Source organism: Podarcis tiliguerta (genome assembly GCF_965153285.1).
Source record: "Podarcis tiliguerta genome assembly, chromosome: 8".
In the NCBI taxonomy this organism is placed as follows: Eukaryota; Metazoa; Chordata; class Lepidosauria; order Squamata; family Lacertidae; genus Podarcis; species Podarcis tiliguerta.
Genome location: NC_139541.1, coordinates 82,701,011 through 82,727,217, shown reverse-complemented (window position 1 = coordinate 82,727,217; position 26,207 = coordinate 82,701,011). Strand labels below are relative to the sequence as shown.

Here is a 26,207-nt window from a genome sequence, read left to right as displayed (position 1 = left end):
ATGGAAGTGAGAGCTGGACCATAAAGAAGGCTGATCGCCGAAGAATGGATGCTTTTGAATTCTGGTGCTGGAGGAGACTCTTGAGAGTCCCATGGGCTGCAAGAAGATCAAACCTCTCCATTCTGAAGGAAATCAGCCCTGAGTGCTCACTGGAAGGACAGATCCTGAAGCTGAGGCTCCAAGACTTTGGCCACCTCATGAGAAGAGAAGACTCCCTGGAAAAGACCCTGATGATATGTTGTAAATAAAATTCCAATAAAATTAAAACAAAAACAAAGACAACCCAATAACCCCCACTTCCATAACACATTTTAAAAGGGCATTGGATGTCAATTAACCAATGGCCTGGTTAAAGAGGAACGTTTTCGCCTGGCGTCTGAAGGTGTACAATGAAGGCACCAGCCATGGGCGTAGCCAGGATTTTTCTTGGGGGGGGGCAGGCCTTTTGTTAGCAGGGGCAGAACCTCAGTTTGCTTTGTATTTTTATTTTTATTGGTTTAGGGGGAGGCAGCGGTCTCTCCCAGCCCCCCCCCCAGCTACAATCATGGCGCCAGCCGAACCTCCCTAGAGAGAGCATTCCTCAAACGGGGGGCCACTGCAGAAAAGGCCTATTCTCATGTTGCCAACCTGTGGCCCTCTCCTGGAGGAGGTACATGACCAAGTGCCTCGGAGGATGATCTCAGGGTCCAGGTAGGTTCATATGGAGAAAGGCAGTGCTTTTCTTTTAGGGGGGGGGGAAGGTGCTGGTTCTGCCTACCCTTGCGTACTGCCAGATAAAAAACACTGGAGAGAGGAATGGTGGTCCTGAGCCGTTAATATGAGAGAGGATGAAGAGAGTTTCTCTATCTACTTTCTCCACACTATGCCTAAGAGCCAGTGTGGTGTAGTGGTTAAGAGTGGTCGACTCGTAATCTGGTGAACCGGGTTCGATTCCCCGCTCCTCCACATGCAGCTGCTGGGTGACCTTGGGCCAGTCACACTTCTCTGAAGTCTCTCAGCCCCACTCACCTCACAGAGTGTTTGTTGTGGGGGAGGAAGGGAAAGGAGTTTTTTTTTTTAATAATTAATTTTTATTCAATTTCCAATATACATTCCATCCATGTTTAACATCCACTTCTAACATATACATCTTTTAGACTTCCCTCAGCCTATCTGACAATTTTCCATATTATCACAATTACTCACATTTCTTAAATTTATATTGCGCTTTAACAATCTTAATCTTATCATATCTTTTAAGCAACATTTCTATCAATCGTTTTCACAGAGCTTCTTGAAAGCCAACAAGCGTTAATTGCTCCTCACATACATTTTTGATATACTCTGTAAATTTATTCCAGTCCTCGGTGAATCTCTGATCGCGTTGGTTCTGAATTTTCCCCGTTAATTTGTCCATTTCTGCATATTCCATCAGTTTCATTCTCCATTCTTCCCTCGTCGGCATTTCTTCCTGTTTCCATTTCTGGGCCATCAAAATTCTAGCTGCTGTCACTGCGTACCTAAATAATTTCACATCATTCTTTTTAATTTCATTCCCTAATATTCCTAATAGAAATGCTTCTGGTTTCTTAACAAAAGTGTATTTCAACATTTTCTTCATCTCATTATAAATCATTTCCCAGAAACCTTTCGCTTTCTTACACTCCCACCACATGTGATAAAATGTTCCCTCTTTTCCTGGCATTTCCAACATTTGTTACTGAGTTTATACATCTTACCAAGTTTCACTGGTGTTACATACCATCTATACATCATTTTCATAACATTTTCTTTTATTGTAGTGCATGCAGTGTATTTCATTCCTTCTTTCCACAATTTTATCCACTCATCAAATTGTATATTATAACCAAAATCTTTGGCCCACTGAATCATAACTGATTTAAGGAGATTGTTAGCCGCTTTGAGACTCCTTTGGGTAGTGACAAAGCGGGATATCAAATCCAAACTCCTCCTCCTCCTAATCTTACACTCCTCTGTCCTATCCCTTTGTCCTCACCTGTGCTCTAATGGTTCGTCCATCCTTCCACTTCTACTGCCGCTTTCTCCTGGGAAATCCTTCTCCTTACTGCTAAATCAGAGCAAACATCAGTCGGGTTTTCTGTGGACGAAACAAAATAAAAAAATTTCTTCCAGGAGCACCTTAAAGGTAAAAGGACTCCTGACCATTAGGTCCAGTCATGGCTGACTCTGGGGTTGCGGCGCTCATCTCGCTTTATTGGCCAATGGAGCCGGCGTACAGCTTCTGGGTCATGTGGCCAGCAGGACTAAGCCGCTTCTGGCGAACCAGAGCAGCACATGAAAATGCCATTTACCTTCCCGCTGGAGTGGTACCTATTTATCTACTTGCACTTTGATGTGCTTTCGAACTCCTAGGTTGGCAGGAGCAGGGACCGAGCAACAGGAGCTCACCCCGTCGCAGGGATTCAAACCGCCAACCTTCTGATCGGCAAGTCCTAGGCTCTGTGGTTTAACCCACAGCGCCACCCGCGTCCCAGAGACCAACTAAGTTAGTTATTGGTATGAGCTTTCATGTGCATGCACACTTCTTCTTCAGATACTTCTTCAGTTTTCTGTGGATTGATGTTTGCTCTGATTCAGCAGTAGAGAACAGGTTTCCCGAGGGAAAGCGGCAGGAAATCCACTCCTACTCCTGCTTTCTAGGCATGAGATAAGCAAAGTGTGGATGAGCTCAAAAGCTCCAAGTGCTATTGGTTGTTTTGGTTGCCCTGTTCCAACTCTGCAATATCCTTTCTGAGGCAAGGTGGCCCGAGCTGTACACAGCCTTCCAGGCACAGTTGCTGTATGAAACCCTCAAAGGACAAGGCAATATTGGGCTCCCTGCCCTCCAAGACTGAAGTTTGCACAACGCAGACTTGACCCTTCAGGTCAGCTTCTGGGGATGGCGGGGATTATGCTGGATTTTAATACTGAAGAGGCACAGAGGGCAACAGCTTAATGAGACGAATAGGGATTAATAATCAACTCCCGACGTTGGTTACATAACAATGCATTAATAATGTAAACCTCTTACATCATGAATTCCTGATTATATGCTACCTCCCTATAGACACTAGGCCCTGTTTATAGAGAAAGGCTGGAGCCAGGGGAAATGGGGAGTATAAATAAATATAAGGGGTAGGTGGGGCTTGTCCACCTGGGAAGGGAGCCCATGTAGGAGAAGACAAAATAAAACAAAATCTTCCAGATCTAGGGCTGCCTTCAGATGTCTTCTAAAGGATGCAAAGTTATATATCTCCTTGGCTCAGGCGTTGCATAACTCCAGACCCTCCAATGAAAACAGGGACATCCAAACCACAGAGCCTAGGACTTGCTGATCAGAAGGTAGGCAATTCGAATCCCTGCGACGGGGTAAGTTCCCGGTGCTTGGTCCCTGCTCCTGCCCATCTAGCAGTTTGAAAGCACGTCCAAGTGCAAGTAGATAAATAGGTACCACTCCAGCGGGAAGGTAAACGGCGTTTCCGTGCGCTGCTCTGGTTTCCCCAGAAGCGGCTTAGTCCTGCTGGCCACATGACCTGGAAGCTGTATGCCGGTTCCCTTGGCCAATAAAGCGAGATGAGTGCCGCAACCCCAGAGTTGGCCACGACTGGACCTAATGGTCAGGGGTCCCTTTACCTTTGTTGTTGTTTAGTCGTGTCCGACTCTTTGTAACCCCCTGGACCAGAGCACGCCAGGCACTCCTGTCTTCCACTGCCTCCTGCAGTTTGGTCAAACTCATGCTGGTAGCTTCGAGAACACTATCCCACCATCTCGTCCTCTGTCGTCCCCTTCTCCTTGTGCCCTCCATCTTTCCCAACATCAGGGTCTTTTCCAGGGAGTCTTCTCTTCTCATGAGGTGGCCAAAGTCTTGGAGCCTCAGCTTCAGGATCTGTCCTTACTTTTATCTAAGGAAAAGCGGGACATTCCAGGATCAAATCAGAAACCAGGGCAGCTTCTGTAAATCCAGGACTGTCCCTGGAAAATAGGGACACTTGGATGATCTGCCATAGGCCTTATCCACAAGGCTCTTCTTAGATTCTTATGTCTCTTGCCCACTGGTTAGAATGCCATGATGTCACACTCCTGTCTTCCCCTTGGGATTCCAAGGATCTAAACAGGTAATCCCTTTTCCTGCTTTGTGGGTTGGTCGCCATCCTCATCTTAAGCGGCTCTGGTCAAGAATGGAGTCTTATCTGGGCCGCACACCTTCTGAGCTTCCTTGTGGCACTGTGTCCCCACCCTGCCCCTAGGGCCTGTCTAGGGCTACTAGTCATTGCCTGTGGCTGCCTGTGGCAAAAGTGGCTGGCACCAGCTGCACCCACAATGCTGTGGGGCCTGGAAAATGAAGCCACGCGAGTTTGGTTGGCTAGGCTGGTTCCAAGCCAGGAACCAGGGAAGAAAGGCAGAGGTGGAAAGGAAACATGGCTCTGTCCCATGGAAGTCCAAGGAGGAAGCATTGATACTAGTAGGGCTTGCAGCCCCAGAAACATATGGAAATTAGAACAGCCTTCTGGATTAGGGCAATGGCCCATGTGGTCCAGCCTCCCGTGGGACCCTCAGCCTTCTCTGCATGCACTTTAAGTGGTCAACTGCTCGCTGGCAGGGAATGCGGGGCCTGAGTTGAACCCCTGGTGTGTGTTTTTCATTTTTTAAGTTCTAGGGTTAGCAGGGCTGCCAAATAACTCTCCATCCCTGAAGTTTTTAAGAGAGCTGCCTGCCAGTCAGAGAATACCGTATTTTTTGCTCTATGACTCACTTTTTCCCTCCTAAAAAGTAAGGGGAAATGTGTGTGCGTCTTATGGAGCGAATGCAGGCTGCGCAGCTATCCCAGAAGCCAGAACAGCAAGAGGGATTGCTGCTTTCACTGCGCAGCGATCCCTCTTGCTGTTCTGGCGTCTGAGATTCAGAATATATATTTTTTCTTGTTTTCCTCCTCCAAAAACTAGGTGCGTCTTGTGGTCTGGCGCGTCTTATAGAGCAAAAAATACGTACCTTTCTGGGCTAGATGACAGACTGGCCTGACCTGAGCAAGGGCTTACCTATCCTATAACAGGGGTAGGCAACCTAAGGCCCAGGGGCTGAATGTGGCCCAATCTCCTTCTCAATCCGGCCCATGGACAGTCCGGGAATCAGTGTGTTTTTATATGAGTAGAATATGTCCTTTTATTTAAAATGCATCTCTCGGTTATTTGCGGGGCATAGGAATTGGTTCATTTCCCCCCCCCCAATATAGTCCGGCCCCCACATGGTCTGAGGGACGGTGGACCGGCCCCCGGCTGAAAAAGGTTGCTGACCCCTATCCTATAACTTCTTTGGCTAGTCAGGGTTAAGCTGCTACGATGTTGTTTTCATTTTATTTATTTAATTAAGCTATTTCTATACTGCTTAGCTGCCAAAGTTTCTAAGCGGTAAATATATAGATTAATTTTTAAGAAGAACATACAGTATGATGGATAAGTGCCATTAAAATTAATCAGAAAAACAGAAAGTTGATTCAGCACTATATATTTGGTGCATTTAAAATGCATCTCAATCATCAACATCATCATTATTCATTAAATTTATATACCGACTTTCATTGGAGGATCACAGGGTGGTTTACAGTATAGAAACCACAAAAAATATAACATGAGGCAAACTAAGCAATACCCCTCCAGTTTAAAAGGCCATTGATTGTTTAACAGCCTGGTGACTACAGGTGAGTCTCCCTGGGGAGAACATCCCACACATGAGGAGCTACTACAAAAGAGCCCCATTCTCATATTGCCATCCTCAGAACCTCCCCTTTATGTTGCTTTCGTCACTTTTAAAATGTGGTGGTCTCTCCATCATCCCTGACGCCTTAAGATGGAGCATACTCAGAGTCTGAATGGCTGAGCAGGAGGAGCTGGTCCCCTCTTGCTTTTCCAAGGCTAATGGGGGCTGGACCTTGTGGGGCTGCCCCCACCAAGAAACCCTAAACCATTCCCTTCCTCTCCAGATCAACGGTTGCCCAGGACCGTGGGGATTGATTCCTCCCTATTTCCAGGGATATTTTCTGCAGCAGCTGAGCTCCCACAGCACCACCATGGTGAAAGAACCGGTCCGCATCGTACCCTTGTGGAGGGAACTCCAAGGCCAGCTTTTCCACAAGCTTCAGATGGTAATGCAGAACCACTGTCCTCTGATGAGAACAGGATTTTCTCCCCGTGATTTGGGGGCTGGAAGGGAGGGTGTGTGCATGCATGAAAGACAGGCACAGAGATGGTCCCAGAAAGTAACTGGCTCAGTCCTTGCTGTCCTTCTGAGTCAACTGGCTCAATCCTTGCTGTGTCAATTCTGTGTCCAGGGCAGCTGTCTACCAGCTCCATCTGGTACACAGGATGAGACCCTACCTGCCCACCGACTGTCTTCCCAGAGTGGTGCATGCTCTAGTTATCTCTCGCTTGGACTACTGCAATGCACTCTATGGGGGGCTACCTTTGAAGGTGACCCGGAAACCACAACTAATCCAGAATGCGGCAGCTAGACTGGTGACTGGGAGCGGCCGCTGAGATCATTTAACACCAGTCTTGAAAGACCTACATGGGCTCCCAGTACGTTTCCGAGCACAATTCAAAGTGTTGGTGCTGACATTTAAAGCCCTAAACGGCCTCAAAGGCCCAGTATCCCTGAAGGAGCGTCTTCACCTCCATCGTTCTGCCCGGACACTAAGGTCTAGCGCTGAGGGCCTTCTGGCGGTTCCCTCGCTGCGAGAAGCCAAGTTGCAGGGAACCAGGAAGAGGGCCTTCTCGGTAGTGGCGCCCGCCCTGTGGAACGCCCTGCCACCAGATGACAAAGAGAAAAATAACTACGAAACATTTAGAAGACATCTGAAGGCAGCCCTGTTTAGGGAAGCTTTTAATGTTTAATAGGTTATTGTATTTTAGTGTTTTGTTGGAAGCCGCCCAGAGTGGCTGGGGGGATCCAGCCAGATGGGTGGGGTATTTAATAATAATAATAATAATAATAATAATAATAATAATAATAATAATTCTGCCAGGCAGCTGAAGGCTGTTTTATTCCAGTTGTCCTTGGGAACCGACTACTTTTTAATAAAAAGGCCTTTATCTTAATAATACTGTGGGGGATATAGATAAGAAAACAGCAGCAGCAGCCAGTTTCTTCCTTCTGGCCTTCAGTCAACTGTCAATGAGCAGCAGCCTTGGCTGTGCCTGCCACCCCAACGCCAAGGTGGCATGAATGCGGACCGTGTGCTGTGAGTGGCGCAGGCACATTCCGGTTCTGCTCTCCCCCTGCCAACCCCACTGTCTTTTCCCTACAGGGCGCGCAGGAGGTGACAGAAGGATCCAGCATCATGCTGAGCGACAGGCCCACCATCATATTCCGGAAGAGCAGCGCCCCCAACTTCATGCCAGCCATCTGCCACTATTCGGGTGAGGCAGGACACTACTTTGCATCCTTCAGCCGGAAGTCCTCCAAGAAGGGCAAGGTGAGCTGGGCCCTGATTGGCCAGGGAGATGGGGAGAGAAATGGCTGAGAGGTGTGGCTGCCCTCAGCCTCCAACCTCCAAACATGGTCAGGATTTTATTCATTATCTTCAGGGAACCCCCACCCTCAAATCCAGCAGCTCAAAAGAATGCAGAAGCTTCGTGTTGTTGTTGTTTAGTCGTTTAGTTGTGTCCGACTCTTCGTGACCCCCCTGGACCAGAGCACGCCAGGCACTCCTGTCTTCTACTGCCTCCCACAGTTTGGTCAAGCTCATGCTGGTAGCTTCGAGAACCATCTCGTCCTCTGTCGTCCCCTTCTCCTTGCGCCCTCCATCTTTCCCAACATCAGGGTCTTTTCCAGGGAGTCTTCTCATTAGGTGGCCAAAGTATTGGAGCCTCAGCTTCAGGATCTGTCCTTCCAGTGAGCACTCAGGGCTGATTCCTTCAGAATGGAGAGGTTTGATCTTCTTGCAGTCCATGGGACTCTCAAGAGTCTCCTCCAGCACCATAATTCAAAAGCATCCATTCTTCAGCGATCAGCCTCCTTTATGGTCCAGCTCTCACTTCCATACATCACTACTGGGAAAACCATAGCTTTAACTATACGGACCTTTGTTGGGAAGGTGATGTCTCTGCTTTTTAAGATGCTGTCTAGGTTTGTCTGTGCTCTCCCTTAAATCACAGAATTGCAGAGCTGGAAGGGACCTCAAGGGTAATCTTGTTCAACCCGCTGCGGTGTGCAAGAATCTCAACTAAAGAACCCTGACAGGTGGCCAGCCAACCTCAGCTTAAATACCTCCAATGAAGGAGAGTCCACCACCTTCTGAGGAAGTCCATTCCATAAGGGGAGTCCTATAGGATCAGACCAAAGCTCTCCTTAGTCTTGTTTCCCATTTGTGTACAGTAGTCCCCTTCCCTGCTGTTGTTTCCAGGCAACGAGTGTTCAGAGGCAGGTCACCCCTAATCCTGGGGGGTACCTAGATGGCCGCCATGACTTCTCCATAACTTTCCTCCCCTGCCGTGCAGGAGACAAGAAACAGCCTTAGGAAATGATATTTTCTTACTGCCATGCTTGATCTAGATCCCAATCTCCTCTTCCACAGCTGGGGCAATGTCCCAGGCCCCTTGAGCTCCCACTGCCCTTGCTTCAAGTCAGAGAGCCCACCTTCCCCTCCTCTAAAGAGGAGGAGTCCCGATTCCCAGGCCTCGCCCCTGACTGGCATCTCAACTCCTGAAAGGGGGTTCTTGCCCTATGGGCCAGAGAGGGCGGCAGCGGAAACACCAGGCAGCTGGAGAGAACCTTGAACATCATGTCCCTCGTCTAGCACCACAGCTTTGTATTGGATTGTATGATATATAATAAGCTAATTTGGAGATTGTTTGGGGTGTCTATGTCTTTAAATAGGTGAACCAAGATACTAACCCTACTCGCAGGGCACAGGACAGAGTCCGTTGCCTCTGACTCTCAGACTTCTCCTGCAGGTTCGAGTCTGGGTGTACAACCCAGAGGACGAGGCCCCCATAACAGAGAGAGAGTACGCCATAGAGGAAGACCCAAAGGTCCTGTACATCTCCTATGCTTCCCACCTGCACCTCTTTGTGGCCTACTGCGATGACATCCACCTGCGGCTTTTTGGTGACCACACTCAGGAATGCAAGATGCTCTCCGAGGTGAAATCGCCCTATTCGGTCACCAGCATGTGCTACAACCCTGAGACAGGTGAAGTGGTGACAGGTGCCATTGGCATTGTGGCCTTTTGGGGCTTTACCCCAGGGAAGGTTCCCTACTTTGCTGTCACGCGGGAGGTGCAGATCTCAAGTGGCGAATTTGTGCACTACCTCAGCTTGGAGCAGGAGCGGAAAGTGCTGGTGGCCTTGTGCGAGAACATCATCCGTGCGTACGACTACCATACCAAGGCCCAGACCCGGGCCTTCCAGGTGAGCCAAGGTGTGTCGCTCACTTGCTGCTCCTCCTATTGGCCTCAGAGCTTCCTCTTCACTGGGGACCTCGCTGGGGACATCCAGCTGTGGAACTTTGACAAGGGGACCCAGATCACCCAGTTCAAGGCCCACCAGAGCGCCATCACCACCATCACCACCCGCCACTCGTTCCACACCATCATGACCACATCGCTGGACGGGTTGCTAAAGGAATGGAACCTGACCACCTGTGAGCTCCTCCGACGCCTGGACATCGGAGAGCAGCTCTTCCAGATGCAGTTCCTCAACGAGCAGACCTTCTTCCTCTGCACCCTCTACACCTTCTCCATTCGCACCATCAACAACTTCTGCCAGCTCTTCAACAGAACCAAGTCCATGCTCACGAAGCTACTGCGCGTTCAGTGTGGACCAAACAAGGCTCGCATCTTGGCAGCCACGGAAGACGGGGTCATCCGATTCCTATCCCCCGTCACGGGGGAAATGCTGTTTGTCACCTGGCCCTTCCAGGTACTGGAGAAGGCCCTGGACTACGTTTATGACCCGGACAGAGAGGAGCTTCTAGTGACGATGGGCACCAATGACATCTACGTGCTGGACACCACCAAGAACCCCTGCCCGGTCAAGCACATCTTGCGTGTCACGGAGGGCCTAGATGACAGGGTGCTGTGCCTGGCCTACAGCCGCTTGGACCTGGAAGGCCGCACCTGCAGCTTCATCTTCAGCGGGTACAAGAGCGGGAAGGTGCGTACCATCACCCAAAACTTGTATCGGATGGGGAACCGCAAACTGCACGACGGCAAAGTGGTGGCCCTCAGCAGCATCTCAGCCTCAGGGAACCTGTCCTACCACTCGCGGGAGTCTTCCTACCTGTGCTCCTACGGCCAGGACCAGTACATCATCCTCTCCGATGTTCTCTTGAAGAAGGACAACTTCCTAGAGGTGTTACCTTTGGTGGTCATCCCAAGCTTCAACTGCCGCATCAACAACCTCCTGCTCATCCCCGGCTACATCTGTGCCCTGACAGAGCACAACCGGGTGCGGCTGTGGCGCCAGGCGTCCCTGGTCCCTGGCCAGAAGAACCGCTTCTGGAAGGAGACTGGCGCCCTGCACGCCACCACCATCACTTCCTTTGACTACTGCCACACCCTCAGCATGCTGGTGACCAGCGGCTCTGATGGCACCGTGCGCGTCTGGGACATCCTGGGGCAGATGCTGGTGGAGTTTGACACGAGCCTCAAATTCAGCCGAGTCTGCTTTGCCAACCAGCGGGGAGACCTGGTTGTGGGCTGCAACATGAATATCTACTTCATCCCATGTATCTTGTACTTGCCCAGAGACCACCTCTACATGCTGATGTCCCGGTGTGTGAAGGACGACATGATTGAGCGCCCCTTGGCCTTTCTGCCTCACTTCCTCCTCACCTTCGACATAGTCTTTGTGCCTAAGTAAGTATGGGGAGAGGGGTGCAGGTGGCGCTGTGGGTTAAACCACAGAGCCTAGGACTTGCCAATCAGAAGGCTGGTGGTTCGAATCCCCACGACAGGGTGAGCTCCCATTGCTCTGTCCCTGCTCCTGCCAACCTAGCAGTTCGAAAGCACGTCAAAGTGCAAGTAGATAAATAGGTACCGCTCCGGTGGGAAGGTAAACGGCATTTCCGTGCGCTGCTCTGGTTCGCCAGAAGCGGCTTAGTCATGCTGGCCACTGGCTCCCTCAGCCAATAAAGCGAGATGAGCGCCGCAACCCCAGAGTCAGTCACGACTGGACCTAATGGTCAGGGGTCCCTTTACCTTTAAGTATGGGGAGGGGAAGGGAGGCAGGCAGGCAGGGCGGGATCTGAATGTTGGAGAGGTGGGCAGAGAAGACACAGCTGCAAAAGGGTGAACCCCGCCCCCACTTTCCAATTCATGTGATACAGGAAACTTGTTTCCCACCAATGGCCACCGGCCTTTGCAATTGTCATGGGGTAGAAACAAAAGGGGGAACATACCTTGTCCAAATGGTTCTAGCACTCAGGGCCAGTAGCCAGTCTCCAGGTCCATGGACTGTTTATGAAGCCAAGGCTGCGGAGCAAGAATGGTTAAAATTTTGGGCCCAAGAACTGCATGCAATCCTCTGCATGAGGTCTGCATGGCATATGTGCACGCACACACACACACACACACACACGGGCTGGCCAACATATTGATATACTGTATTGTCCAAAGTCAGTTTGAAGTCAGTATTGTAATATCAGTTTCATAGTTCATGGCGATATATTGCAAATCATGATGTGTGTTAGGGATGGATGATATATTGTCCTTTGTTACCTTCGGGTAATGTAACTTTCAGGTTGCGAATGCGGCAAACCCGGAAGTGTATACTTCTGGGTTTCACTGCGTGCGCATGCAGAAAACTACTCTGCTCACCACACGCATGCGCAGAAGCACTCTATCGGGCCATGTGTGTGCGCAGAAGCGGTGCCTGTAGATGTGGACTTTTTGGAGTAGGTATGGACCCCTGGAATGAATTAAGTTCGTATCCGGAGGGTCCACTGTATTGTGAATCATGGGTGTGTGTGTCATGTTCAAAAATGTGGCGGAAACAGTGAAGCCAGCCAATGCCTCTACATAGCTCCATCCTTTTTTCAGACATTGTGATATACAGTGCTATTTTTCTCTAGAAAAAGGGGTGTCAGAACTCACCATGAACGCCTCCCTCTTTCTCTCAGAGTGGCAATGGCAGCCCATCTAAGAGGTGCTGGAACTGAGTTCCAGTTGGGGGGAAAAGCCCTGGTGATATATCAGTATATCACAATGTTTAGCTGGTTATATATCACAAAGCTGAAAACCAGATACCACCCAGCTCTAATGCAGACCACCAGGGCCATTTCATTACATTCTGCTGCCTGAGGCAAAAGACAAGATGGCGCCCTCCCCCAAGGCACATACAGAAGCCAGTAGGACCGGCAGCGGAATCTTACTCCAATACTGGGCAAAGGACAATGAAGGCAGCAGGCTAGGGTAGGGGGCACAGGACAGGATGAAGGGCACTCACATCTCAGGCCATTCCCCCCATCCCACAGCACACATTATGGGTTGACCCTGCAGACCACACTCTGCAGACCCACCCCAACAGCGCACCTGCCACCCACTGACCCCCTTGAGAGCCTTCCTGCCTGCCATCTTTATTTTAACCAAGCGTCTCCCTCCCTGCCCACGGACTGTCTCGCCAGAGTGGTGCATGCTCTGGTTATCTCTTGCTTGGACTACTGCAATGCGCTCTACGTGGGGTCACTACTCAAGGTGACCCAGAAATTACAAGTAATCCAGAATGCAGCAGCTAGACTGGTGACTGGGAGCGGCCGCCGAGAGCACATAACACTGGTCTTTAAAGATCTACATTGGCTCCCAGTACATTTCCGAGCACAATTCAAAGTGTTGGTGCTGACCTTTAAAGCCCTAAATGGCCTTGGCCCAGTATACCTGAAGGAGCGTCTCGACCCCATCATTCTGCCCAGACGCTGAGGTCCAGCACCAAGGGCCTTCTGGCAGTTCCATCATTGCGAGATGCAAAGCTACAGGGAACCAGGCAGAGGGTCTTCTTAGTAGTGGTGCCTGCCCTGTGGAACGCCCTCCCATGAGATGTCAAAGAGATAAACAACTACCTGACATTGAGAAGACATCTGAAGACAGCCCTGTTTAGGGAAGTTTTTAATGTGTGACATCTTAGTGTATTTTGGTCTTTGTGGAAGCCGCCCAGAGTGGCTGGGGAATCCCTCCCCCCCTGAACAGTACTACAGTTCCCAGCCCCCTTAACAAACTAGACTTTGGGTGCTTTCCCTCCCCAGGTACCGCCAGGTAGGGAGGCTGGCCAAGAAGTATGAGCGGCTGGAGCCCATCTCCAACCCCAAAGAGGTGGTGATGGAGAACAACGTGGCCACCGTCTTGCATTTCATCGGCAAGGAGGCGAGTGCCCTCCCTGGGCCAGATTTCTACGGGGCAGTGCCGTACATCAAGGAACTGCAGCCGGAGTTCTTCGTGAAGTACCAGCTCCTCCCGCAGCAGGGTGCCAAGGCAACCCCGGAGAAGAAGACGCTTCCAGCTGAGCTTCCGCCAGCGCCACCGCCGTCCCGTGTGCTTCCACCGCTGGTCGAGCCCATCCCTGTCCTCAGCAGAATACCCTTCCAAGCCGGGCGCACATGGCCTATCGCCCCCGATGGCTACGTCCCCAATTCGGTTATCCGGGCCCAGCTGTTCCCGAAGGGGACTCCCAAGGCCCTGCAGTGCAGCTTGGACCTGAGCAGGCAACCCTTACCCAGGCGCAAGATGGTCAAGATCCTGCTGCCGGAGACGGACGAGCCCGAAGCCGTAGACAAAATCCGTAGGAAAAAGCCGCAGAGGCGGCGGCCCTCCGTGGCCTTCTCAGGGTTGATGCGCTCCCGGGACCTGCTGTCCGAGATCGTGTCAAAGCCCTGGCTGCGGCACAAGCCCAGCGACAACAGCTTGCCCTCCGTCACGAAGGCAATCCTGGACCTCATGGATGACGTGCCCTACTCCACGTACTTGCTGTGCACGTCTGCCCTCGTCCAGCTGGCCGAGTCCTACCCGCTGCCAGACAAGGTCCAAGAAGACGCCTTCGAGCGACTCATCCAGGACACCACCCACAAGGAGGTCAGTGCAGTCCTTTGAAGGGCGGGGGGGGCAGCACAGGGACATTCGCAATCCGTACTTTTACTAACTTCATTTGTTGTTGTTTAGTCGTTTAGTGGTGTCCGACTCTTCGTGACCCCCTGGACCAGAGCACGCCAGGCACTCCTGTCTTCCACTGCCTCCCGCAGTTTGGTCAAACTCATGCTGGTAGCTTCCAGAACACTGTCCCACCATCTCGTCCTCTGTCATCCCCTTCTCCTTGTGCCCTCCATCTTTCCCGACATCAGGGTCTTTTCCAGGGAGTCTTCTCTTCTCATGAGGTGGCCAAAGTCTTGGAGCCTCAGCTTCAGGATCTGTCCTTCCAGTGAGCACTCAGGGCTTATTTCCTTCAGAATGGAGAGGTTCGATCTTCTTGCAGTCCATGGGACACTCTAGAGTCTCCTCCAGCACCATAATTCAAAAGCATCCATTCTTTGGTGATCAGCCTCCTTTATGGTCCAGCTCTCACTTCCATACATCACTACTGGGAAAACCATAGCTTTAACTATATGGGCCTTTGTTGGCAAGGTGATGTGTTGGAAGGTATCCCACGGGCCATCTAGTCTGACCCCCTGCAATTCGGGAATCATAGCTGCAGAACCCCCGGCAGAGGACCACCCAACCTCTGCTTATAAACCTCCAAGGAAGGAGAGTCTGCCACCTTCCGTTGTCATAGAATCATCAAATTATAGAGTTAGAAGGGACCCCACGGGTCATCTAGTCTGGCCCCGTGCAATGCAGGAATCACAGCTAAAGCTTGGAAGGGGATTTCCCTGGGATTTCTCCCCTTTCTCTGGCCAGGTCCTCTCCGTGCAGAATGGCAGCTGTGAGGGGTGGGTGAAGGGTTGCGGCTGGATACCTGGTTGGGGGCAAGAGGAAAGCGGGGGGCTGAGGGAGGAGGAAAGAGCCGCCCAGAAGTGTGAGGCGATTTAATGGTGGAGGGGCTGAAAGCAAAGAACTGAGGTCTGTCAAGTTTTCTGGCTGAATCCAAAAAGAGCTAGAGCCAAAGGTTCTCTCTCTGAATTCTCCTCATGAGGAGGGGCACAGGCTGAGGGATCCCATCCCCTCCAACATTTCTCCGAGGAAAATGGGGGCAGGTTGTTCCACTTCAAGAGAGCCAGTGTGGTGTAGTGGTTAAGAGCGGTAGTCTTGTAATCTGGGGAACCGGGTTCGCGTCCCCGCTCCTCCACATGCAGCTGCTGGGTGACCTTGGGCCAGTCACACTTCTCTGAAGTCTCTCAGCCCCACTCACCTCACAGAGTGTTTGTTGTGGGGGAGGAAGGGAAAGGAGAATGTTAGCCGCTTTGAGACTCCTTAAAGGGAGTGAAAGGCGGGATATCAAATCCAAACTCCTCCTCTTCTTCTTCTTCTTCTTCTTCTTCTTCTTCTTCTTCTTCTTCCACGTTTGATCTCCCACACACACAGGCGTCCATGTGCACATCTACTGGAGCCGCTCACAGCATCTACGCCTGACCTGCTTCACAGGGTTGTTGTGAAGAAAAAAATGTGTGAGGGGGAAGGGATCCTGTATAGCCCCTTCCACAGATTAATGGAAGGAAGCAACATTTTAGCTGTAAACTGCCCTGAGTCCCTTTCAGGGGGAAAGGCGGGAATAATAATAATAATAATAATAATAATAATAATAATAATAGAAGAAGAAGCTGTGAGAATGACCAGGAACATATAAGAGCATAAATCCTATTGAACTCAGTGGGAACTGAGTAAAAATTCTTAGGATTTCAGTGTAAGGCTGACGCGTCTGGACCCTTTTACCTGAGAGTAAGCTTCATTGACTACAGTGCGACTTACTTCTGAGTAAGACGGTATAAGCCTCCACTTACAATAAAGGGGGGGAAAAACAATCCATGCATTTCCTCAAAAATGGCTGGCTGAGGAAGCGTCGCAATGAAAGACACAACAAAAGTAGACTGGCGACCTTTTCCTTCAAAAGCATAGGCAGCGCTTCGTCAGCCACCTTCACCATTTCCTTCATCGGGCGCAGCAATCTTATTTCCAGCAGAAACAGGACTCTGTTTTTTGGCAGCTCCAACATATACAGAGAGACTACTTTTAATTGTTCTCCAAGACATGGAGGGGAGGGCAAAGGGCAAAGCAGGATGTCCTGGGGTCAAATGAACCGCCCTGAGGCCTCTAGGTAGAGGACGGTATATATATTCAGTAAATAAATAAATCAAAACTCCAAAAAAGAAAGAAAGAGTGCCTTCTGCAATTCCGGGACTGTCCCTTGAAAATCGGGGCGCTTGTAGGATATGGGAGCCAGTGCAGCAGGGAGCCACGGCTTTTCCCGCCTTTTTTGTTTCCGCCGTTGTTCTTGTCCGCTTCGCCTCAGCCCCATGGTGGCCTCTGCTGCTTCCTGCCTCACCCTTCCCCAAGCGAGGCAGAGATGGCTGGTCGGGCGTCATCGCCAGCACCCCCCGGCTCCTCTTGCCCCTCATCCTGGCGCCTCACAGGGGCCCCTCTCAGTCCCTCTCCGTGCCATCTTGGCACTTCACGAGGCACAAGGAACAGCCATTTTGTTTTATTTATGGCATTTGCAGGCTGCCCTTCCTCCCAAGGGCCCCTGCCTCTGAGGTAAAAACAAAATGGAGAGCCTTGTCTTCCGAGGGCACTCAGGGTTTTGGTTTTATTCTTTGGTATTGTAACACGCTACTCCAATCACCATGAGAGGTGTGAGATTCCAGGGGTTGTAGGCGGACCTTAATAACAATAAGAACAATAACAATAAGAACAGCAATAATAATGTTATTATTTATATTATTTATATGCCCCAGGGTCTGTGTTGGGACAAATGAGGCTCCACGGAGACTGTGGTGCTTTTAGGATATATGGTTTATTGACACAGGCATTCAACCTGAACTTAGAGGAAGGGGCTCTCAGCACTGGCACCCCAAATGGTCCCTGCTTCTTCCGTAGCCATAGCCTTGCCCTCAGAGGGACGTCATGCCAGCCAAACTCCAACCCACCGGTCTAAACCCTCGGCTTTTATCAGTTTTATTAACGGTGAAACCCAAAATATCCACATTTGCTAATACCAGAGGCGTATTGGTGGGTCCACTGTTGCGTTCTGTGGCCAAAGGAAAGGATCGGACCCTGATTAAAATAAGACACAAGGCTTTGACCAGCAAGGCTCTCGGAGAAAGTGCGTCCCCACACCCCTCACCAGGCCATTTTATTAGCAAAAGAATCCTTTACACAGTGCTCATAAGAACTAATCAGATTTCCTACTTGCCAAAGTAAGTGAGCCACAGGTGTGTGAATATGAGGAAGGCAGTGACTGGAAATATTTATAGCAGACACATCATGGTTAAAGAAGGCAGGCTTACAAAACAGGGACCCTGGGATCCCAAGGGAAGGTAATGAACATATTCAAATGCCCAGAGTCACTGTATTGGCCATATTCATTCATGGGCCAAGGGGGTCCCAGGCCATGTTCCTCCTGGCTTAGAAATGAATAAGGTCAGACCAAAGAGGTAGAAAACCGTCCCTTTTCCTTTGGACCCTGAGGACTCTCAGTTGATCCGTTCCTTTCTCCACACTTTAGCCTAGCAAGCAGTAAGATTGGCCCCGTCTAAATTTTCCCAAAACTGCAATGGTCCTTCCAGCCACTATAAGAGGGTACACTGTTGTTGTTGTTGTTTAGTCGTTCAGTCGTGTCCGACTCTTCGTGACCCCATGGACCAGAGCACGCCAGGCACTCCTGTCTTCCACTGCCACCCGCAGTTTGGTCAGATTCATGTTTGTAGCCTCGAGAACACTGTCTAAACCATATCGTCCTCTGTTGTCCCCTTCTCCTTGTGCCCTCCATCTTTCCCAACATCAGGGTCTTCTCCAGGGAGTCTTCTCTTCTCATGAGGTGGCCAAAGTATTGGAGCCTCAGCTTCACGATTTGTCCTTCCAGTGAGCAGCGGGTACACTACCAAGTCTTTATTATGCAAACTTTATTATGCAACACCGGTAGGAGGTTGGTCACTGGTATTAGCATCTTCTGGATGGGGAGCCAAGGCTGGCTTTCCCCCTGGCCATGCCAAAGGCTGAGGCAGAGGCTGGGCCTTGGTCCAGACCCAGGCGCTGGCCCCTGAGCTCATGTGTACGAGGATGTGGACCCCTGTTTTTGCTCCGCAGGTGAGGATGAGGCTGGCAGCCTGGGAGGCCTTAGGGAAGATGGACCTGCTGAGTGAACAGGAAGTGGTCCCCCTGGCCCGAGCCCTGCTGGACGAGAACAAGAAAGTGCGTGACCTGGCCCGGTCGCTGCTGGACTCTGTGGCTGGCATCACAGACAAATTTGTCCTGAAGAAGGAGATGCAGCGGATGGCGGATTCCAGCCTGGTAGACTTGTAAGTGTCTCCTCTGAGGGGTGAGTGGGGTATCCCTGACCCCCAAAGCAACCCCCCCCCCCTGTGGCTCGGAGGAGCTTCCTGGAAGAGTCTCTTTTGCAGCTTCTGGCAAAGTTAGACCCAGCTGTTCCCTGCCCAATTGGGTTATGATGCTGCTCTGTGCTGTACCCAGGTGTAGGCTATGACTGAGGATGAGGAGCTTAAAGGTGGGCCTCACATGACACACACCCAGCACATTTGCACAGAGCTGTGTGTGTCCAATTAGCCAATAGCAGAAGCCCTGAAGTAGTTAAAACATCCCCTCAATGAGATGAACAGCAGGACTGAGATGTTTTGAAAGGAAATAAGATATTTTGCTTTGCAGTGTGGAGATTTACTGGAGGGTAGGGAAAGACCTGCCATAAGCCAAAGGCCTGGATCCCCCCCACCCCCATTCCTCTGGGGCCCTCCTCTCAATTTTACCCCTCCTTGAGCTGTTGACTCTTTGCTCCAAGGGATGTGGATGGCGCTGTGGTCTAAACCACTGAGCCTCTTGGGCTTGCGGCTTGTCCATCAGAAGGTCTGCGGTTCGAATCTGCTCTACGGTGGTGAGCTCCCATTGCTCTGTCCCAGCTCCTGCCAACCTAGCAGTTTGAAAGCACACCAGTGTAAGTAGACTAATAGGTACCTCTGCGGTGGGAAGGTAAATGGCGTTTCTGTGCACTCTGGCACTCGTCACAAGCTGTCTGTTGTCAAATGCTGGCTCCCCCCGCCTGAAAAGTGAGATGAGCGCCTCACCCCGTAGTCGCCTTTGACTGGACTTAACCGTCCAGGGGTCTTTTACTTTTACTTCTTTGCTCCTTCCAGGTCTTCATTTGGTCGCGATCAAAGCGCCTTCCCTCGCAGAGTGCGGGCTGCCGGCATCATGGCAGAGACAGCGGATGAAGCTAAGGTTGCTCTGACAGAAGGAGCACAGAAGCTGATGACTCGGGTTGAGAACCAGCTAACAGCCAACCTGTTCTTGATGAACGAGATCCCACCCAAAGTAGTCCGCGACCGCCGCTCAACCATTTCCCGTCTTAGGTCACCATCTCGGGGAACATCTGTAGACTATACCACCCCCGAAACCTTTCCCGTAGGACAGGCGCGGTGGCTGGGAATCTTTGGCAAGTCTGAGAGGAAAGCTGCTCCTGCTGCTGCCCCTTTTGCCCCTGAAAGAGGCAAGTACAACTCCCTTCCCAGAGAGGGCATCTGGAAGCGCTGTTGCTTGGAGGAGTGCCATTCCCAGGCTGGCCACCATCCTCTGGGGCTGTCCCCTGCTTAGGCTCCCTGGTAGGTCAGGCTGTCCTGACTTGGGCTGGCAACCTGTGGTCAGTGTCCAATGGAGTGGGTTTGTCTCCCTTTTCACTTGCACAAGCAGCCTTGAATCCCATGGTAGAAAGTTGTGGAATGACTGACACTTCCACTTGGAGTGGAGGAGGAGTTTGGATTTGATATCCCGCTTTATCACTACCCGAAGGAGTCTCAAAGCAGCTAACAATCTCCTTTCCCCTCCTCCCCCACAACAAACACTCTGTGAGGTGAGTGGGGCTGAGAGACTTCAGAGAAGTGTGACTGGCCCAAGGTCGCCCAGCAGCTGCATGTGGAGGAGCGGGGAATCGAACCCGGTTCACCAGATTACGAATCTACCGCTCTTAACCACTACACCACACTGGCTCTGGCACTGCACTTAAGAAGAATGAGTCCAAGTCCTTTCCCCCTTGCCTCATTCCTTTCCAGGGAAACTTGCTCTTTAGTGAGAGATCGGAACCAATGTCACTCCAGGAAAACATCAAAACCGTTCACATTTAACAGCGGTTTTCCTGCAGGGAAAGCAGAGGCACAAGAGGAAGTGTGTGTTGGAGGAACTGGACATGGAAGATGGGGTTCATTTCCCCCATGAGCAAAAATCTCCCCATGTACGTGATAAGTCAACAGGTGCAAGGTCAGCCAAGCCAGTTGCTATGGCAATGGCCCAGTGTCACCTATGTAAGTGATTCAGGCACGGCAGCTCATTAGTCGGTCAGTGAGTCTGTCCGTGAATCAAATTCTGCACTACATCTTGAAGCTGGGGCAATGGAGATACTTCATGCTTGTACAGTATATATGTATGGCGTTTCCGTGCGCTCTGGCTTCTGTCACGGTGTCCCGTTGCGCCAGAAGCGGTTTAGTCATGCTGGCCACATGACCTGGAAAGCTGTCTGTGGACAAACCAGCTCTTTCAGCCTGAAAGCAAGATGAGCGCTGCAACCCTTTGACAGGGCCTTTGACCGTTGCCTTTGCCCGGGCTTAATGGTCCAGGGGTCCTTTACCTTTTTTTACATCTGTGTCTTCAAAGCCTACAAGCTGTATGTACATATCAATGTCCAGAACTGTATCACTGAAGCCTTATCTTCTGTAACAGTAAACCGTTTTGGACCTGAAGCCACCTCTGTGTGGTGAGTGGGATGGGGGACAACTTCTGCTATATAGGTATCTCCCCTCAGATTCCCGACATTATTCTGCCCATGTCTCTGGTTAATCTCACTCCTTTCCTTGTCCCCTCACAGGTCCTGGCGATAAGCTCCCCAGGATCCCTCAAGCACGAGGCAAGGGGCTCACTGTGCCAGTAGTGAGTGGAACAGGTCTGGAGGAGCGCAGCCCCAGCCTCAGCCCCACCCCCAGCATGGCCACCGCCAGCTCCAGCCCCAGGAGCTCCAGCTTCAGCAGCACCAGCAGTGGCTCCACATGGCGGGAGGTGCGGCTTGAAAGGCGGGAGCTCAGGGCAAAGGAGAAGGAGAAGGAGAAGGAGAAGGAGAAACGGCTCAGGCCCAAGGTCCTGCCCACCGTTCCCCACGAGGCCCCGAAGGTGCTCAAGGTGCGCAAGAAGGCCCATCCCATCCTCTTGCAGCGGCGTGACACTCGCACCCAGCTCTACACTGAGATGCTGAAGCAGAGGGACAGGAAGGACTTGCAGGCAGCCGCCCTCCCAACATCGGAACTCAAGCCAGATACTGCTGTTCTGCCGCCTAAACCCAGCCAGCTGGGCACCCCCACCCTGCCGCCAGTGCCCACCAAGGGCAGCCTCATTGACCCTAACCAGGAGTACAGCTCTGACAAGACCAAGTGGCGCGCCGACCTCCACAAGCTGTTGATGCTCCGGATCGGCCCCTACATAGAGGGCCGCACTGCGGCTGAGGACCTCCTGGCCTCGGCCCGGTATGCCCTGGCTGGCCGCACCATGTCCTGGGAGGACATTGTCAACCTCAGCCAGTCCCTCCTCACTTCCCAGGAGAAGCCAGCCGTTGATGAAAAGGCGTGGACGGCATATGTGGAGCGCCTGCAAAGGTCCAGAGGAAGAGAGTCGGTGTCCCAGCCTTCCACAGAGAGCCTGGAGAAGGTGGTGGGAGTCACGAAGAAGCAAGAGGAGTTCAGCAGTTCGGAGACAGAGTTTGAGAGTGAGAGTGAGGAGGAATTCGTTAGGGGGAAGGGAGTGCGAGAGCATGGAGAGGGGAGAGTGGCCAAGCGGAAGAAGAGAGGCCGGACGGCTGGGGAACAGGAGGGGAAGTCAGCCTCCGACAAAGAAGTGGCAGGGAAAGTGGTGGCGAAGGCGGTTAAAGGGAAATCGTATGATTCGCTCCGGGGAAAGGAGCGGGAGGCGGCCAGGACTAGAGTGCGAGAGGCGATCAAGGAACGAGACCGAGAGGCGGCCAGGGAAAGGGAGCTGGAGGCGGCCAAGGCAAGGGAGCACGAGGAGGCCAAGGCAAGGGAGCTGGAGGCAGAAGCCATGGCAAGGGAGCGAGAGGTGGCCAGGGCGAGAGAGCGGGAGCTGGCCCGCCGGAGGGAGCGTGAGCGGGAGGCAGCTGCAAGGAAACGGAAGAGATTGGGGAAGCTGGTTGACAAAGACAGAGAGGGCCTGGAGGGGCCAGAGCTGGCCAGGAGAGAAGCCCTGAAGCCCATCCTCAAGGAGTCGGAACGGAAGCTGGTCGAGATGACCGAGAGCGCCCTGGCTGAGGTGAGGGGAAAGGCCAAAGAGAGGATGATGAAGGAGCTCAAGGAGAAAGCATTGGCCGAAGCCAAGCACCTGGCCAAGGAAGATGTGAAGGCGAAGGCGCTGGGCGAAGCCAGGGACCTGGCCCTGGTCGAAGCCAAGGAGCAGGCGATGCTCAAGGCACGGAAGATGGCCATGGCGGAAGAATGGGAAAAGGTGATGGGCGAGGCACGCAGGAAGGCGCAGGCAGAGCTGGAGGAGAGGGTGATGGCCGAGGCGATTAAGATAGCCCAGGCCGAGAATAAAGAGGGGGAGGAGGCCAAGGAAAGGATCCGGGAACTGCTCAGCTCAGTAGTGCTGGAAGTGGACGAGGCCAGGGTCCTGGAGCTGGCCAAGGAAATGGGCTTGGTAGTGGATGAGGAGAGGATACAGGAGCTGCTCAAGGAAATTGCCTTGGAGGTGGACGAGGCGAGAGTCCAGGAGCTGGCAGAGTTAAGGCGCGAAGAACTGGTGGAGGCCGTCGCTCAGAGGCTGGCTAAGGAAAAAATGTTGGGCCTGTCTGAGTCAAAAATCAAGGAGCTCATTGAGGCCAAAGCCATGGAGATGGCCCAGGCAAGAGCGAGGGCCCTGGAGGGAGAGGGGGAAGAGGAGGAAGGAATTGGAGAAGTGGCTGAAAGAAGAAAGAAAATGGTGGCTAAAAGAAGAGTTATCCATCGGGGGGAGGAAGGGGAAGAGTGGGACTGGGAGTGGGAGGAGCTGGAGAAGAAGGAGGAAGGAGATGAAATGTGGGAAGACCTAGCAGAGAAGACCTTTGAGTTCCTCAATGATGAGGAGAGAGAGGCTCTGATAGCCCTATGGGAAGAAGAAGCGACTCCAAAGGTAGAAGACGACCAACTTGAGCTTTCAGAACATGCTCAACTGTTCTTGGACATCCTGACTCAGCCAGAGAAGCTGGAGTCCAGTGACGCCGCCACCTACAAGCGCCTCTTCCAAGTGGTGTCAATGCTCGAGGTTTCTTCGGGGGTGGAGGCCGAGGCCCTGGCAGGGGCTATGCTGCAGAAAGCGCAGCAGATCTTACAGAAAGGGGAGGAGATGAAGGGGCTCTTGAGCAAAGGGCACTCTGCTCTGCTGCAACAGCTCAAAGAAGCAGTGGAGGCCTACCAAATCTGGAGCACTGATTCTCAGGAGCTTTCAGCCAAGATGGAGACCCTCCAGAAGACCGCCCTGACGGTGTTGCAGGCGAGGAACCTGAAGGTAAAGCTGCAGAAAGAGGCCAGGAAGAGATCCTTGTGGGAGACCGTGAAGAAGGAGTGGACGGAGGAGAAAAGCAAATTTATTAAGAAGAGCTTCCTGAACAAGAGGCTGAAGGAAGCCATAAAGAAACTGAAGGCTGAGGAAGAAAAGGCTGAGCAAGGAAGAATAGAGCAGCTGCGAATGGAAAGGCGCCTCAAATTCAGATCCCGGCCCATTGTGCTAGGTGAGGTGGAGAAGGAGAAATACATAGAGAGGCCAGAGGGGGAGCGGAAGGAGGTGGACGAGGAGGAGAAGAAGAGAGGAGAGCTTGGCAGGAGCTCCAGCAAGATAACGTGGTCCCTGGCGGGGAAGGAGAAGGCCTGGAAGGCCATCATGCAGACGGAGGGGCTGCCCATGGCCGCCACTATTATCAGGCCAAAGAAGTACCGGCTTCCACATGACTCTCTGTACAGACGTGGCAAGCCAAAAGCGCGATTCCGTCGGTGGAGCCTCACCAGGGGTCCCCTTAAGCACGCCTTCCGCCTGTATGAAGACAAAGGGGTTGACTGGGAGAGGTTCATGAAGCTCTACCAGTCCCTCATGGTCCTGAAGGAGCAGAAGGGGGGCATCGAGTCATTGGCGTGGCAGGAGCAGACCACCAAGCTGCTAGACCTCTACGGCTTGACCAACCCGCTCATCCACGCCATGACGCAGCATCTGCTGCTGGGAGACCGCAGAGAGCGCACATACGTCAAGGGCAGTACCCTGAGGATGCGGAAGGCGCAAGCTGGTTTGGGGGTAAGGATACTCTACGAGATGATCCATCACTCGGTTCGGCTCCCCCCCAGGCTTCCCGCCTGGCATGGCATCATCCCGCTCAGCTATCAGAACAACGTGCACACCTTCAAGGTCCGGGGCATCACCCGCTATGGCACCCTGTCCCTCAAGTGGAAGACCACCGTTGCCAGGGGAAAGGCCTCCAGGCTCCGCCTCTACGTCCACTCAGGCTCCCAGGGCAAATAGCTCCCCTTGTTTGTTTTGTTTTTTAACCCAGAGAGAAATATATAGATTTGTATGTGTGTGATATTCTTTTCTACTAAATCTTTTCGAGAGTCGCATCGGACATCCCTCAGCGAGCTGCATTGAAAGGGAGTCTCAAGGTGTTTCCAGGGCAGGGAATGATCCTTGAAGTGCCCAGTGGAATAAACATGACATAGATGCCGTCCACAGTTGCCGTTTTGAGCTTTTACTGTTAGAGAAGGCGCCTAGTTAAACTGTGGAGAAGGAAGCAATGATGGTCACCAACCTAAGTAAAGGGACCCCTGACCATTAGGTCCAGTCGTGGCCAACTCTGGGGTTGCGGCGCTCATCTCGCTTTATTGGCCGAGGGAGCCAGCGTACAGCTTCCGAGTCATGTGGCCAGCATGACTAAGCCACTTCTGGCAAACCAGAGCAGCGCACGGAAACGCCGTTTACCTTCCCGCCAGAGTGGTACCTATTTATCTACTTGAACTTTGATGTGCTTTCGAACTGCTAGGTTGGCAGGAGCTGGGACCGAGCAACGGGAGCTCACCCCATCGCGGGGATTCGAACCGCCGACCTTCTGATCAGCAAGTCCAAGAGGCTCTGTGGGAGGCGCCACCCGCATCCCAATATCACCAACCTAGACAGCTTCAAAAGTGGATTGGGCAACACAAAGGGGAATAAAGCTATTGCTGGCTACTAGCCACAATCATAGAATCGTAGAGTTGGAAGGGACCCCAAAGGTCCTCTAGTCCCACCCCCTGCAATGCAGGAATCTCAACTAAAGCATCCTTGACAGATGGCCATGATCATTGCTGTGCTCTGTTCATCCACTGTGAGAACAAGATGCTGGACTAGGTGGGCTCCCTTTGGCCTGATCCAGCTGCAGGGCTCTTGTGTACTCATGAGGAGGAGACCTCATGGAGGCTCTTACGTTCAGAAGCATTTGGGCACGGAGTATCACACACATCTATCCTGGCACTGGCAAGCTAATTCACTCATACAGGTGCTAAGTTATGACCATGAAAAAACACAGAAGGCTGGCAAAGCCAGACGTGTCTTTAGGTTATATGGTTTTATTTCCGCATATATACAGTATATATACAGAGAAGACTCCCTGGAAAAGACCCTGATGTTGGGAAAGATGGAGGGCACAAGGAGAAGGGGACAGCAGAGGATGAGATGGTGGGACAGTGTTCTCGAAGCTACCAACATGAGTTTGACCAAACTGCGGGAGGCAGTGGAAGACAGAAGGGCCTGGCGTGCTCTGGTCCATGGGGTCACGAAGAGGCGGACAGGACTAAACGACAACAGCATATACAGCCTGAACATAAGATGGAGGGGCTCACGGCATTAATAACCCAGCAGAACTTGTTTCCCTCGTAGTCACAACTTTGGATCCAGCACAGAGCAAGCAGGTCTTTGGGTCTCCAGCCTCCAGGCTTATTCCAGTTCTGCTCTCTCACAGCACTCTGGCTATTGTTTATTCCAGGGGTGGGCAGAAGGTGGAGGAAAGGCCTACCCATTAGCCTGG

The 26,207-nt window shown here is 51.9% G+C and overlaps 1 protein-coding gene across 1 annotated transcript; it reads left to right on the top strand.

The window, feature by feature from the left end:
• Positions 1-2,715: 2,715 nt before the first annotated feature.
• WDR87 (WD repeat domain 87) lies at positions 2,716-24,875 on the top strand. The gene is made up of 8 exons (XM_083453433.1): positions 2,716-3,342; positions 5,978-6,139; positions 7,301-7,468; positions 8,949-10,852; positions 13,234-14,056; positions 18,218-18,429; positions 19,276-19,726; positions 20,978-24,875. The coding sequence occupies exons 1-8, from the start codon at positions 3,238-3,240 to the stop codon at positions 24,671-24,673; spliced, it is 7,521 nt and encodes a 2,506-aa protein (XP_083309559.1). The 5' UTR covers positions 2,716-3,237; the 3' UTR covers positions 24,674-24,875.
• Positions 24,876-26,207: the final 1,332 nt, after the last annotated feature.